Source organism: Hevea brasiliensis, chromosome 15 (assembly GCF_030052815.1).
Source record: "Hevea brasiliensis isolate MT/VB/25A 57/8 chromosome 15, ASM3005281v1, whole genome shotgun sequence".
NCBI classification, from domain to species: domain Eukaryota; kingdom Viridiplantae; phylum Streptophyta; class Magnoliopsida; order Malpighiales; family Euphorbiaceae; genus Hevea; species Hevea brasiliensis.
The window spans coordinates 74,680,682-74,696,061 of NC_079507.1; the positions used below are offsets into that span (position 1 = coordinate 74,680,682).

At 34.2% G+C, this 15,380-nt stretch overlaps 1 protein-coding gene across 2 annotated transcripts; it reads left to right on the forward strand.

Annotated features, from left to right (window-relative positions):
• The first annotated feature begins 2,447 nt into the window (after window positions 1-2,447).
• On the forward strand, window positions 2,448-14,748 carry LOC110631448 (protein ALWAYS EARLY 3). Of its 2 annotated transcripts, none has more exons than XM_021779278.2 (20): window positions 2,448-2,651; window positions 4,321-4,444; window positions 4,646-4,744; window positions 4,923-4,985; window positions 5,211-5,288; window positions 5,558-5,732; window positions 6,169-6,428; window positions 6,510-6,849; window positions 7,647-7,724; window positions 8,941-9,158; window positions 9,278-9,334; window positions 9,641-9,958; window positions 10,046-10,224; window positions 10,317-10,599; window positions 11,521-11,763; window positions 12,446-12,589; window positions 12,963-13,103; window positions 13,196-13,414; window positions 13,945-14,244; window positions 14,367-14,748. In XM_021779278.2, the coding sequence occupies exons 2-20, from the start codon at window positions 4,325-4,327 to the stop codon at window positions 14,529-14,531; spliced, it is 3,480 nt and encodes a 1,159-aa protein (XP_021634970.2). In that variant the 5' UTR covers window positions 2,448-2,651; window positions 4,321-4,324; the 3' UTR covers window positions 14,532-14,748. The 2 variants fall into 2 exon arrangements, with proteins under 2 accessions (XP_021634970.2, XP_021634971.2); XM_021779279.2 differs by having other exon boundaries at window positions 9,641-9,790.
• The last annotated feature ends 632 nt before the right edge of the window (window positions 14,749-15,380 follow it).

Genomic DNA, 15,380 nt, shown 5'->3' on the forward strand with positions numbered 1-15,380 from the left:
TAATTTTTTGATTCGGTTGAAGCAGTACCTTATTTAATTATATTATTCGATATATAAATATTTAAATTATTACAATATTTTTATCAAAATTTTATATTTTAAATTATTATATAAATAAATAAATATTTATTAATAATTAATATTGAACTGTAAATAATTAGTAAAATAATTCATAATTATTAAAATAATTAAAACTACTGAATAGATAAAAGGGTTGAAGAAAATCATAGGAGACACTTTAATTTAAGTAGTAATTAATTAATTAATTAATTAATGTGTTTAAAAAAAAAAATGTAATCCCATGTGAGTGAGTGCATGGGATGTGAAATGAAATGAGAATAGGGTAACGTGGAATGAAAAGAGGATCTTCCTTAAATTTGTAAAAAGCGTACAAAGGAGCCCTTTTCCTTTCTTTTTACATCGGTAATCTTAAAAAATATTATAATTTTACTTTTTATTAATTTCCTTTATTTATTTTAAAAATTCTTTTTAATTTGCTTTTTATTCCATGATAATATGGTGGGGTTATAATATAAGATATTTTTTCCCCTTTCAATGTATGCATCAGAGAAATTAAAGCATAGGTTATCAAATAATTTCACCAAATATGGTATAATCAATGTGGTGATAAATATTTTTTGGCATTTATTGCTTTATTTGGTATTATTCACTTCAAAATTTTTATGTCTCAAAAAGTGCATATCTTAGTATTATTTACGCATGATATAATCTAATTATCTTGCCTCTTAATCTCTATTATCCAATTTTATTTTACAAATTACTTTATAATATCATTGTTTTTTTTTTTAATTATTTTAATCATCTCACCTAACATATAATTTTAATTTTTAAGAATACTCATGATTTAAAGTGACTATATATAAATGCAATTAAAATATAATGTAAGGTTGAAAATAAAATAAGAAGATAAAAAAAAATAAAAGGTTTTGAAAGTAATGGTAGTGTTTCTTGAAATTTAATTAAAAAATCATCATATTTATAAATATAATTTTAATATTTTTCAATAAATGATAAATCTTTTTCTTTTTAAAGAGTAGATCATTGATATTCTTATAATAAGTTCATATGATAATTAAAATAATTTTTTTAATTTGATAAAATAGTAATTTTATTATTTGTTTAATTTAAAATTTTATTATGATAAATTAGAGAAATTCTTATAAAATAAAATTAAAATTTAGATATTTTTAACTAATAAATTAAAATTAAAAACTGAAAATAAAAGACATGATAAAGTTTAAAAATAAGCTATAGAGTTTATTTTGGAGGCAACTTTTGGATAAAATGAATCTGCTGCATCATCTAGAATTAGTAATTAGAATAAAAAAAAAAAAGAAAAAGAAAATTAAATTATTGACCTTTTCTATATATTTAAATGATAGATAGGGCTTTATATGCAGGCCTTTTTCTTTCCCTCATTATGTCCAAATAATGATTTTGGCTCTAATCATCTTTGATTTTTGTTAGCAATATCGGCAATTCAGCTTTACTGCAAACGCCTTAAACAACTCACTCGCCAGATAGAGACACCCGATAGTATCTACGCTTTTTTCATTTAACCAACCACAAACTGCCACGTCTTCTTCGAATTTAACACCTTAGCCCCTCTCTCTCACTCTCCCTCGTACACAGTGGATTACCAAATCTTGTTAAATTTAATTAACTATTTTTTATAATTAAAATATATTAAATTATATTGAGAGGAGTTTCTTTTTCTTTTTTTTTTTTTTAATTTTAAAATTATGGTTTTTGTTTATTGCAGATGCGAGTAAGCAGCGCGTATTTTGTAGAGCGTGGGGATGGTTCCCGGATTTGTTAAATAAAAATCAAAGCACGTAAACATCATGAGGAGGTTTGTTTCGGTTACATTCAGTTGTGCTTAATTTTCCATCGGGCGGCTCAGATCCATCCCCATAAATTGAACGGCATAGATACATTTGGTGTCAGCATCTGGAGTTAAAATGACTGGGGGTGTAGGAGTAGGTAAGAAGTCTATAAATGTAGAAGGAAGTGACCGGATGTAGCCGGTGATTGGGTAGAAAGTTGTTTTGTTTGACTTGGACAAGGTTTGGGCCACACGTGGCAATTTTTAAGTTGCTTGCATTTGCTTGGTTTTGTACTTTAATAACTGTATCTTTTCAACTTGTCGGCGACGAGCTGGGCCTTTTGTCAGCTTGGGCTTCAGACACAGTGCTCGTTTAATGGGCTGGATCACGGATCATGGATTATGGATCCAACTAAGTCATTGGTTGACGCCGTGGGGGCAACGGATCAAGATCTAATTTCGATTGCCACGCGTACGGCCAACGCAGTTAGAACCAAAAAGGAGGACCCACGTGCAACAGGAGGGCTCTCACGCCCAAAAACAAAATAATTAAATTTTTTAAAAAGTGACCCACCAAAATTACAAAATTTTCATACCCTTTTAATTTCTATTATTTTTAAAGTTTCGCGGTTATACCCCCAAATTTCTCCACCATCCTTTCATCCTTTCTCTATTATTTTTCTCAAATCGTTCTTCACTATCGCTTCCTTCCTTCTTGATCGATCGCTTTCTGTTTCGATTTGATTCGCCTTATCATCATCTTCTTCTTGTGATGCTTAGTCTACCAAACCCAGCGCTTTGATCGGTAAGTTCAAGCTTTGCTCTTTCAATCTGCTTCAATCCCTCAATTAGGGTCATTCGATTGAACAATTTCAACTTCTCTTTTTTCATGCTATTAAGTTTCTCTGTTTGTTTCCTGGGAAAACATGGGATTAGGGAAGAGAAAAGGGGCAGCAAATTGGTTTCGATTTCTATTTTTTTGGCCCTTTCTTTCAAATTTTTAAATGAATGGAGAAGTAAAATGAGTTAAATTGCGTATTTGGGCTCATTCGAGTCGTGAGTGACCTGTGAATTTGAAAATCTTACATCGAATTCAGTGTTTTGTTTTGCTTTGCTTTTGTGAGACGATTGGACGAACTTCGCAAGTTCGCATTGACTAAACAGCTTGCTTTGAGCGAAATTCTCAATTCGAAATCCGGTTGTCTTTTCTTCTCCCTCTTGTTTCTCAACAATCAAACATGAACTAGGATTTGATCGATGAGTACTTTGTTTGTTTTTGTTTGTTTTATCTTTACATATGTTGTGGCTGCAAGTTTTAGAAACAGGCAGTAATTGGAGTTTTTGGTTGTTTTAACTTCGTTGGAGCTCTTTGCTTACTTTTGTTTTCTTTTATAAAAAAGTGGAACATCATTTTAGTTACTTTAAACATTAACAATGAACTCAAGCTGACCAAAGTTTCGGTTCGAGCTTATATTTCATTTTTATTTTTCTCTCAGCAATTCCATTTTTTCTCTTTTCTCTGATTGCAAATAATAGGAATTCTGAAATTTGATTTATTCAGTTCTTGTCACTAGCCAATTATGAGGTCTTATATTTGGATCTCTTCCGTGGTGCAAGCGTGTGTGCACTGATTGGTGTGGATTGCATGCATTGACCCTGCTTTGTCAAATGATTTTATATTTATGTGATGTACTAAGTTTGTGCTTGTGCTTAAATTCTCTAAAGTGTGTGATCGGTTAAGTTATTTTCACTTTTTTGACTTAGAATTTTGATGGGATGACATTAATAATTGGAATTGTTGGTCTTAACTGTAATACCTCAGAGAAATGCATTTATTGGGCGCATATTACCGTTGTTTACGGAGTTATGTAACAGTAATTCTGTCTAATGTCAAAATCAGTTAGATCTTTATAAAGTAAGTTGAATTATTGTTTGTGCTTGGTGGACTTGCTGTTCAATCTTGAGCTCAATTGTAATGGAGTGGATTTAGGATAGATCCGAACTCAGATTAGCTGAGCAAATAGATGTTGGCTTTTCTTAATTTAATTTTTTTCTCCTTAGGTTTTGACTTCTAACACATCCAAAATTGGATAAAAAAATTGTTCTCTTTTCTTTTTCTATTTTCAGCATCAGGGAAGCAACCCAAGTGCAATGTAGGATTTTCTCCTGTGTCTTTTTCCTTTTTATGCAATGTATATTCTTTTACCCCTGAAAGTGATTCCATAGTTGGCTGGACTGTGTCTTCGTGGTTAGCAGATTTTAGTTGATCATGCTCAACTCTATTCTTATTCCATCAAACTAACCACAGCTTTTTTCCCTGGTATATCAGACTCACCATCCCCTCTTTCCTTTTGCTAGCTTTTGGGCACATGTGTGGGCTTGTGATTATGTTGAAAATTATAAAATAAGCATCTTTTTAGATTTTTACCTATACTGTTTTGGATATTATGTTTTGCTGACTTGGCATGTTTCAGATACATGATCAAGTTACTCATGGCTCCATCAAGAAAGTCTAGAAGTGTGAATAAGCGGTTCTCATACATCAATGAGGCGACTTCTAACAAGAATGGAGAGAACACTAACAAAAGTAGGCAGCGGGTGAGTTTCTGGCTTTTTTCTCAGAGTGGTGTTATGTTTTATTAGATTATGCAAACATCAAGGTATTTTTTACATCCAGTTAAGGTACCTTGATTATATTAAATAAGGGTAGCCTCTTGAAATTAATGAGTGGCTCACTAGCTTATTAAAAGTTTGATTCTCAAAGCACTTCTCATGTATGACCCTTTTTGTCAAGTGCAGAAGAGGAAGTTGTCTGACATGTTAGGACCACAATGGAGCAAGGAAGAGCTTGAGCGTTTCTACAAGGCATATCGTAAGCATGGGAAAGATTGGGAGAAGGTCATTACTGACTTTTCGCTATGAGATCTTATTATTAGACATAAAATATTAACTGTGATACCTAAATAAGCTTCTTTTTTTTTTCATGACAAGAATAGAACCAGCCTTGCAGCTGGGTTCAGATAAAATGGTATTATAATTTTTTTTCTTTTCCTTGTTTTGTTCCATGGGTTTCTAGGTAACTGCTTCAGTGCGTGACCGGTCTGTGGAAAATGTAGAAGCCCTTTATACTATGAATAGGGTAAGTAATGATTTTAATAACTGATGTCTATCATGCAACTTATTTTGATATTGGAACTTCTACATTTTTTCTTTTCATTTTCAATTTTTTTATAACCATTCATGATAGTTTTTCACATTCCTTAAATCATTTATCTGTTTGTTTTTCACTATGTGTCAAAATATAGAAGTTATCACACATGGTTGTTTTGTTGAAGTCAGTAATGAGGATGCCCTTTGTTTTCAGGCTTATTTATCTCTTCCACGAGGGTATGCTTCTGCAGCTGGACTAATAGCAATGATGACGGATCATTACAGTAATCTGGTGCGGTTGAATATATGCAGAATGCTATATGGATCTTAATTTGAAGTTCTTGTGGATAGTACTCAAGTTGGTTATCACTTTTAGATGTTCAAATTAGATTTAGTGAAAGGATATCATGAGCTTTTTGTGCTGAAACTTGAAAGTAGAGAATCAGCAAATCAACAAGGATTTTAAGCAAAGCATATGCATCTACATATGTGCATGCAGATGTGTGTAAGTATCCTTTGGATAAGGTGTGTCACTAAAGCTAATGGATTTTGATTTTGCAGGAGGACAGTGATAGTGAACAAGAAACTAATGAGCCTGTAGTGGCCCCTCGAAAACCTCAAAAGAGTGCTCGAGGAGCTAAAGAATTAGATGCATCACTGGTTCCAGATCTTGTGCAATCCCAGTCAGCTGCATCAAATTATGGCTGCTTGTCATTGTTGAAGAAGAGGCGATCTGGTAGAAATATGCTCTCTCTCTCTCTCTCTCTCTCTCTCTCTCTCTCTCTCTCTCTCTCTCTCTCTTTCTCTCTCACGCACATGTCTCTCTAATTTTATTGTTGATTTATTTCTGTTAAGATATGTTCTTTTCTTTGTTGGGGTTGCGTTTTGAGAGATTGCATTTGTTGTTGTGCTTGAAATTGGTGGCAGTTCTGTAGCTGTAGCTATGTCAGTTAACTGCAAGCTTGTACATTAATAGTTAAGAGTTTCCACTGAAGCAGTCATAGTTTATGGAAACCTCTGTGTAAATTCAGCACCAAATTTAGTTCCTTCCTTTTTAACCCCCTTTGAGTACTCTCTGCTGCACTTGTTTGATTTTCTTTCCCTAGCTCCAAATTTCATTGTTAATGTGTTGTTCAGGATCAGCTTTGTTAATGTCTTGGAATTTCTTTTAGGAAGCAGGCCCTGGGCTGTTGGAAAAAGGACTCCTCGTGTCCCTGTTTCTCATTCATTTGACAAAGACAACCGGGAGAAGTATATTTCACCAGTTCGACAAGGTTTGAAATTAAAGGCTGATGCACTAGATGATGATGTTGCTCATGAGATAGCATTAGTATTAACAGAGGCTTCTCAAAGAGCTGGATCTCCCCAAGTCTCTCAAACACCAAACAGAAAAACAGAGACACCATCTCCTGTTCGGAATGGTGAACATATGGTAATTTATTATTTGGTGGCTTCCATTATTTTTCATTAATTTTTTTCTAGAATTATAAATTTAATTGATCATGGTATTCAGCATGCTGAATCAGAGATGACCAACACCAAGCTTCGTGGCAGTGAGATGGATGAGGGTGGGTGTGAATTAAGCTTGGGAAGCACAGAAGCTGATTTAGGACATTATGTAAGAAATAAACGTTTCATGAAGGGGAAGAGATATCATGTGAGGAAGCCAGAAGTGGAGGAGAATATGGATGATCATTTGGATGACTTAAAGGAAGCTTGTAGTGGGACAGAGGAAGGACAGAAGCTGAGTGCTACCAAAGGAAAATTAGAAATGGAGGTTTTGGGTACAAAACTTCCAAGGCCTTCTAATAAGGGTCAAAGAAAGAGAAGCAAGAAAGTTCTCTTTGGAGAAGGTATACCAGCAATTTTATCTAATCTAAAGGCCCTATCCGTCTCCCACCTTTTCTTTCAATTTGAGATAGCTATGCTTTTTTCTTCTAATGAATGTCCACTTGGACATTACATGTTTCAGGAATATCTTAATGGCAAACTAGCTGTTTATTCATTATGTGCCAAGAATATGCATTGTAGGCCTTTACTATATTTGACTAAATGGAAGATGGCAAATATTTTTCCTTCAGAAGACTGCTAATATATTCATTTTATCGTTTGTTAGTACTTTTTTTTGGGAAGGAAATGAAGGTTCTTATTAAAATCCAATTCATTTTGTTCTTCTTTTAGCTATTTGAAGTTGATCAAAGAAGAAAGTTTCTCCTTTGTGAATTATGCGTCAAGCATCAGAAAATATTAGGAGGATCATAGCATAGAAAGACGGTTCTTATGCAAGCTATGATTCTGTGCTTTCTGAAATTTGAAAGAAAATTGTGTTGCTTAGCTAAGATGTGAACAAAATCAGTCCTAAGGAACCCAGTGTCAGAATTTGCAACCTCAAGTGAACTCGTGTCACCTTCTTAATCAGAATTTAATTTGTTCATGGAAATTTTTGGTATAAATTAGGAGAAGGAATTTTGTACTGTTGTAGATGACATTACCCCTTTGGTTCCAATCCAACAACTTCTTCCTCATGTTTCTCCACTTCTTCCTCATGTTTCTCCTCGAGTGAATGTCAACTTTGACCTACCTCTGTTGAAGCATGGTATCCTTGTATGACCTTTTATTTGTTTTCCTTCTTTCGATTCTCTCTGTGTAGGTGAAGCTGATGCCTTTGATGCATTGCAAGCTTTGGCAGATTTGTCTCTGAGGTTGCCAGAAGCACCTGTTGATACGGGTAAGACACATTATATGTTTTGATGAGTAGTTTATGTGAAGACTAATCTGTGATTTAGTCGGCTGCTCTTTTTGTTTTTTTCCCCCCTATCGTGCTCTTATTTTTCCATGCTTGTTCTGGCATTTTTTCTTGTTGTCACATTACCATGAAAATTGACTTGGTATGGATGTATTATTGATAATCCTAAGTTGATCATGTGATTATAAGATTATTGACCAATAATTCCCACTCCCATTATCTTCCAAATGTGGATCTAATTTAAAGGCGGTAATAACACTGACTTATAACCTTGCATGGTGAGGCATACCGACAGATGGTAATGAATAAAATTGTTTCTTTTTTTATTATAGATATTTTTCTTAAATAAATTATGAGGGTATTCTATTCATTTAAAGTAAACACTTAAATCTCATAAGAAAAATGTGTAGTGATTTTGAGAAACGTTTATTGTTTATACTTTATATATCGAATCCTCTATGGATTTCCTTTGTCTCGTTCTTCTTGGCATAATTAAATTCTAGAATTTGTCTCATTGTTCCTGGCATAATTAAATTCTAGAATTTGTCTCATTGTTCCTGGCATAATTAAATTCTAGAATGGAAGTAACATAAATGTGTTTGCTTTAGGCATAAATAAGTATTAATATTCACTGTAATCATGCATGTATAATTGCAAATACTTGGGACAAAAACTTATCACTGATTTTGGCAATCCTTTATAACAATGCTTTAGCCTGTACCTAGCAAATATGGAAGATAGCTTCCTCATATGTCTTCACCACAATTAACAAATGACACATGATTTGAATTTTCATATTTACTGTTAACTTGAAAAAGTGCACTGCTTTGTCCTTTTGATTCTTACACCCTGTAGAATCAATATATTTCTTTATTTCTCTTGTTAGTTGAGTTTGTGTGGTAAGATGAAGATCCCTGTGCTTGTGGTTCCAGGAACCAGGAAATTTGTGATTTTCTTGAGATTCCTGTTAATGTTTTTGTGATTCATTTTAACCAAAAATTTCAATCTTATCCAATGCTGATTGTCTTTTTTCTCCTTCACACTTCTTGTCAGTTTTGAGGTCTTTGTCTTGATCTGTCTCTACCATATATTTTGGAGATACATGAAATTGAACAAAATTAATTATATAATGATTATATTCTGTGTTATTAGGCAATCTAGATCTGATGATCTGATTTTGTGTGTTTGTGTCTGCTAGAGTCATCTGTCCATGTTGAGGAACAGAAGACTGAAATCGTTTCCAAGACCAAGTTGAAAGGGAATCATTCAACTCCCAGAGTTAAAGTTGCATCCAAAACAACTAAACAAGGAAAAGTTTTCCCTCAAGATGTTAGTGCTAGTCCCGAAGTGAAGGATGGAGCCCATCAGATTACTGTTGGGATTCGGAAAAGGAGAAAGAAGTCCTTACCATCTAAGGTTTGGATCAGTTGAACTCTTATCTGGCAGCAGCCAGTTTCTTTTTAAAGTTTTCTTACCTGCATATTCTTCGTATTTCATGAATTTATGTCTATCTCCATGTTGCTTATGAGATGCAGATATTAGAAAATGAAGAGCATATTGATTCTCATCTGGGCGAGTCTCAGAAGGTTGAGGTGTGTAGTTTTCTCTTTACCTTCGAAACTTTAACCCATGTCTTTTCAATGCTTTTATGGAATAGATGAATCTTAATTATGTTGGACATGTTTTAATTTATATGAATTGCATAGTGTAAGTGAAAGAAAATACCAACTCCATCTTTTCCAATTTGTTGTGTTTGGTATTGCAATGTGGATTCCTCTTGTTTGGTATACCTGTTTGTACTTAGGAAAGTTAACTCTCTATGTATAAAAGTACATAGGAACTCCTGTTTCTAGGTTCCATTATTGACGTTATTTTTATGTCCCCTTTCTTGGGTGTAGGGCACTGATGATGTAAGTGACATAATGAACAAAGCCAAATGTTCTCATGATTCTGCATGCCAAAAACAAGGGAAACTGATGAAACCTCCAGAATTTGCTTCCAATGACCATGGAAGGGAGTCAAATGATTCAGCTCCATCTTCCATACAGGTTTTATCTTCAAACCAATTCAACTTACCTACCAAAGTGAGAAGTAGGCGTAAAATAAACACACCAAAACCATTGGTTGATAAAGATACTACGTCTTCTGAGAATATTGTAAATGGCCAATACAATATTGCCATTCCTTCATTCAATGACAATGTACTCAATCTTAAGGTTAGATGCATGCCGGTTATTTATATTTCCATGTAGTTTTCTTGAATCTTTGATTACGTTTGACTTATTTGTAATTGATAATCACAGAAAAAGCATTCTAATTGTCTTTCCTGGTATCAAGTTCGGAGGTGGTGTGTTTTTGAATGGTTCTACAGTGCAATTGATTACCCGTGGTTTGCTAAAAGGGAGTTTGTGGAATACCTGGATCATGTTGGATTAGGCCATATTCCGAGATTAACTCGTGTTGAATGGGGTGTCATAAGGAGGTATGTGGATCTATTTTGTATCTCATACTGTGCTTTTGACAGTTCAATAAAGTCTCAGATTAGAACATTTATTTGCACGCTTTCCAATGCAGCTCCCTTGGTAAACCACGAAGATTTTCAGAGCAATTTTTAAAGGAGGAGAAAGAGAAGCTTAATCAATACCGGGAATCTGTCAGAAACCATTACACAGAACTTCGTGCTGGTACCAAGGATGGACTTCCTACAGATTTGGCTCGGCCCTTATCCGTTGGACAACGTATTATTGCTCTTCATCCAAAAACGAGAGAAATTCATGATGGAAGTGTACTTACTGTTGATCATAACAGGTGCCGAGTTCAGTTTGACCAACCTGAACTAGGGGTTGAATTTGTCATGGTAATTCAATTTTCTTTATGAAATTTTGTATATTCATTATCGCAACAAAATATTCACAATCTTTATATTTTAATTTTTTGAAATCGCACCTTGTCAAGTGTCAACTCTAATGAGTCAATTAGTTTCTTTTATTTCCCATGAAGGTGACATAAGAGTTAGCTATAATTGTGGAGACATTCGTTCATTTTGATTTTTTCTGTCTTCAAAAATCAAGGCAATTGCATGTTGATATTGCAATGTAGGGTGAGCGCAATGATAAGACTGTTTCATTGTGACCCAGGTTTCATGGGTTCAAACTTTCCCTGCAGCACCCCACTACACAAGGAAATCCTTTATATTCATATTGCATTTCGCTTGACCTTGCTTGTCTGATTAAATTCCTAGACTAATTGTGATTTGAAAAATTAAGCAATCCAAACTAGCATTAGAAAATCCACGTCATTAATTAACATTTAAGCATCTAATAATCAAAATACCACCTCTTTATGTTGGTAACTTAGATGCATGAACTGCCAATTATGCCTAGACTGATTGGTCTCCCTGTATATCCTTCAAGGGTGTGGGGAGTGGAGGGTCTCAAGTTCAAATCACCCCTATTGTGATGTTTGTCATTTCTATTTGGATGCTATGAATTGTTACTCTATTGAACTTTGTTAAAGAAAACGTCAAGCCAGATTACATTGTAGCTTGTTTCTAATTCCCCTGAAGACAACTATATGACAAGGCAGGTGGGGAAAAACTAGCTACTGCAAGATGTGCTTCAAAGATCACATGGTTGCATTCCTTTTCATAAGTTTTTGTTGCTATCCCTTCAATTATTCAACTTTTCTGAGAATTTATTTATCTTCTTTTTTATTTTTTGCTTTAATAATTTTACGTTGTTCTTTCAAGCATCATGTTGTAATGCCTGTTCTACTGCAGGATGTTGATTGCATGCCTTTAAATCCATTGGAAAATATTCCTGCATCTCTTACCAGGCACAATATTTTTTTCAATAAATTCATTGAGAACTTAAATGACATCAAAATGAATGGGCAACCAATGGAAAGGAAGATGGAAGGATACATAAAATTTGCTTCATGTGAGAATCTGGATAACGGCACTGGTTTTCCACATACTTCCCCATCAACTCATCTCATCAGCAATTTATTTCAGCATGCGAAGGTCAGCAGTCCTTGGAATCTAATTTTGTTGTATGCTTCTGGCATTTAGTTAATTTGTTAGATATAGTGAGCAGTTAGAATATTTTTGGCTGAACAAGGAAAAGGATCATTTTTCATAATAACTTTGTTGCTTTGTGATTTGTGAAGTCCTCGCCATTCAGAGAAGATGCCTGTTATTTGTCTGTCATGTGCCAGAACGCTTGACTAAGGATAATCAGTATGATATTGTGAATGGGTTCATCACCCCAGTGACTTACTTTTCAGTTGGATTAATCCTTTGGGACTGATGCTGTAAAATATCTTTTTCAGATGTTGTAAAATATCTTTGTCAGATGCCATGTACATTTCCTTGTTGCATCATTCTATTAAATAACACAGGCCTTATGAGAAGATATCTTATCTGAAGTGGGTTTATGTCAAAGTGGTTGACTATTTTTTACAAACAAATTTTCTGCTGTGACAGTGAGATATATTACCTATATCTTCTTTGCTTGTTGCTATAACTTAACCTTCTCTAATGAGCTAAATTCTTTTGAGTTTTTAGCCTAGCTATATATCAACTTTTTAGCAAGCCCAAGGCCTTGTGATTTCTCTTCTCCAGCCATGCATTTGATTTTAGTAGGTTAGAAGTATATTAACTTATGTTTCTTTTTCACTTCAAATAGAAACTTTTTTGGGTGCAGGGTGGTTCAGCAAATTCTAATGTACAAGTTAGCATTGAGTCAGGTGAACCTGTTATTGCTCAACCTTTTATTCTTTCACATGTCCAAGCAAAGGAAGCTGATATCCAAGCTCTTTCAGAGTTGACTCGTGCTCTTGACAAGAAGGTTATATTACTTGTTTGGCTATATGCCTCAATTTTATATACTTTCTTTTGGCAGAATTTTTTTTCTTCCCATTTAAGTAGTTGAACAGAAATTTTCTCTCAACATTCAAGTTCACGCATCTTATGAATCCATATTTGATGTATCTGTCTGACAAATCTTCTATTGGAAGGATAATTGTATCACTTGTGATCATCTCTATTTTAATGTGTGCTTTCAACTTCATGATTGGTGTTGTTCACTTGGTTGCAGCATTTGAATTGGTGTCAAATGCTTCATGTAGTTTTTGTAAAATTTATGTTTCACACTGTAGTTGCTTTCAGCAGTACCCCAATATAGAGTTAAGAAAGAAGTTGATGAATATTTGAACTTGCAGGAGGCTGTGGTGTCTGAGTTGAAGCGCATGAATGATGAGGTGGAAAACCAAAAAGATGGAGAAAACTCCCTAAATGATTCTGAACTTTTTAAGAAGCATTATGCTGCTGTACTTTTGCAGTTAAATGAAGTCAATGAACAGGCATGAGTAATCTATGGACTGTCTTCAGATTCAATCTGTCTTCCATTTTTTCACTTGCAGCAATCACTTGACTTGATCGCTTCTTTATTTAGGTTTCTGCTGCGCTCTTTTGCTTGAGGCAACGTAACACTTATCAAGGGAATAACCCACATGTATGGCTGAAGCCCATGATCGGTATAGGTGAACCAGCTGGGCACTGCTGCTCTTTTGACCATTCTGCAGACGAGATTCAAGAATCTGGATCTCATGTGGCTGAGATTGTTGAAAGTTCAAGAACAAAAGCTCAGACAATGGTTGATGCAGCTATGCAGGTTGGAAGGCTATTTAACACTTCTACTGGTGTCCTGTTTGCATTTCTGACTTCTGTGTAGACCAAAATTTGTTTTAGGATATCTAATTTGCTTATAATTATAACTTGCTACCATAGAATTGTTTGGAAGTTAACCTTACAGTTGCGATTCTGTGCTAAAATAATGTTTTTTAGAGAGGAGTAGTACAACTGCTATCACCTTTTATGTTGGGGCCCTGAGTGCATAGAATTAAAATGCTCATCCTGCAAGTGAATGCTATTTTCCATTGACATAACCTAATATCTTGAATAGACTGTTCCAATTGGTGAAAATCAGTGGGAACATTTGTATTGACAGTTTTGAAGCAAAGTGAATTGGTAGATAGCGTGTGGCTAGGCAGTTGGTTATGTATCTTTTCATGTCTGAAATAATGAGCCATCCGATCACACAAGCGGATGCATAAGGCCATACCATCACTGGTTTTTTTTTTTTGAAATTTATAATCCATGTGCTCCAAACATTGACCCTGTTCTAACTTTTAACTATTTTAGGCAATGTCATCTTTGAAGAAGGGAGTAAGCAGCTTTGAGAGTATCGAGGAGGCTATAGATTTTGTAAATAATCAACTTTCAGTAGATGATTTAAGCACACCAGGCATGCAAACTTCTACCACTGCAAATTTAGTTCACGGTAGCCTGGCTTCTCAGGATCAGTCAGGTTCCTGTGCGGCAAATGTGGGGGCAAACAGTCATGCTTCTGATACTCACTTAGACCATATATCTGACCAAAATGAAGCACAAATCCCTTCAGAACTCATTACGCAATGTGTAGCTACTTTGCTTATGATTCAGGTGAGTTTTAGGCTATGTTGATATGTTCAACACTTCTTTGTTCCCTACAAAATATAGCTTTTCTGAATTTATTGTTGTACATGAGAGTCCTGGTTGATTATCTTTGTAAAATTAAAATGCAGAAATGTACAGAACGGCAGTTTCCACCAAGTGATGTTGCCGAGGTACTAGATTCTGCGGTTACAAGTTTGAAGCCATGTTGTTCACCAAACCTTCCAATTTATGCAGATATTCAGAAATGCATGGGGATTATTAGGAATCAGATATTGGCACTCATACCTACATAGCTCATAATAATTGTTTTTTTTTTTTTTTGGTATTTTCCCTTCTTAAGTGTATAATATCAGAGTGGAATCAGTTGCTTGAATATGACAATCCGACATGTATTCCCTTCATTTCTTTTTCCTATTTCTTGTTTGTTAAATGTAAACAGGAGTCTGTACATGTACCAAAATACCTGTGGTTCCACGACACTGCTCTCAATATAAGAATCAACATCTCTTATTCTTTGTGCCCCTAATAGTGATCATGGATGTTTCTACTGTTAGAAACTATTCTCTAATGGCATTATCTATGTAGATTCCCAGCGATACATGTCAAGTTGGTTTCATCTGCTATGGTCAAGCTGCACAAAGTACGTAAGGACAATGCCAACTTGAAAGGTTATAGAGAGAAGGGGAAAAAAATAAAGGCTATTAACTAAACCTGGTTCGGTTATTTTGGTCATAACGAAATAAAAGCCTGGGTTGCTGTGACCTGTAAGAGGGAGGAGGAAGAGCAAATTTGCCTTTCTTCTTAACTTTGGCGTTCCATCTGCTCCATCATAGTTGTTAAAATTGTGAGTTAACTGATATGATTTTACTAGTTAAAATTATCAAAATGAGTTAAAACATATGTAAAATCAATATTAAGTAAAATTGAAGTAAAATCATGATTTTAAATTGTAAAATAAAATTTTAAACAAAACGATTTTATGATTTTATGATTTTATATTTGTAAAAATTTTACAATTTAAAATATTTCCTTTTAATTCATTAAAATCATTATCATTTATTTATTTTAACTTCATTTCTAGATTTTTTAAGTTTTTTAATATAGTAATAATTATTATTTTTGCTATTACAATCATTATGTAT

Excerpts from the sequence above, each read along its gene's own strand:
- LOC110631448 (XM_021779278.2), top strand. The coding sequence starts at position 4,325 with ATGATCAAGTTACTCATGGCTCCATCAAGAAAGTCTAGAAGTGTGAAT. Across the intron at positions 7,725-8,940 it reads AGAAGCACCTGTTGATACGG|AGTCATCTGTCCATGTTGAG; the intron begins GTAAGACACATT and ends TGTGTCTGCTAG. Across the intron at positions 9,159-9,277 it reads AGAAGTCCTTACCATCTAAG|ATATTAGAAAATGAAGAGCA; the intron begins GTTTGGATCAGT and ends TATGAGATGCAG.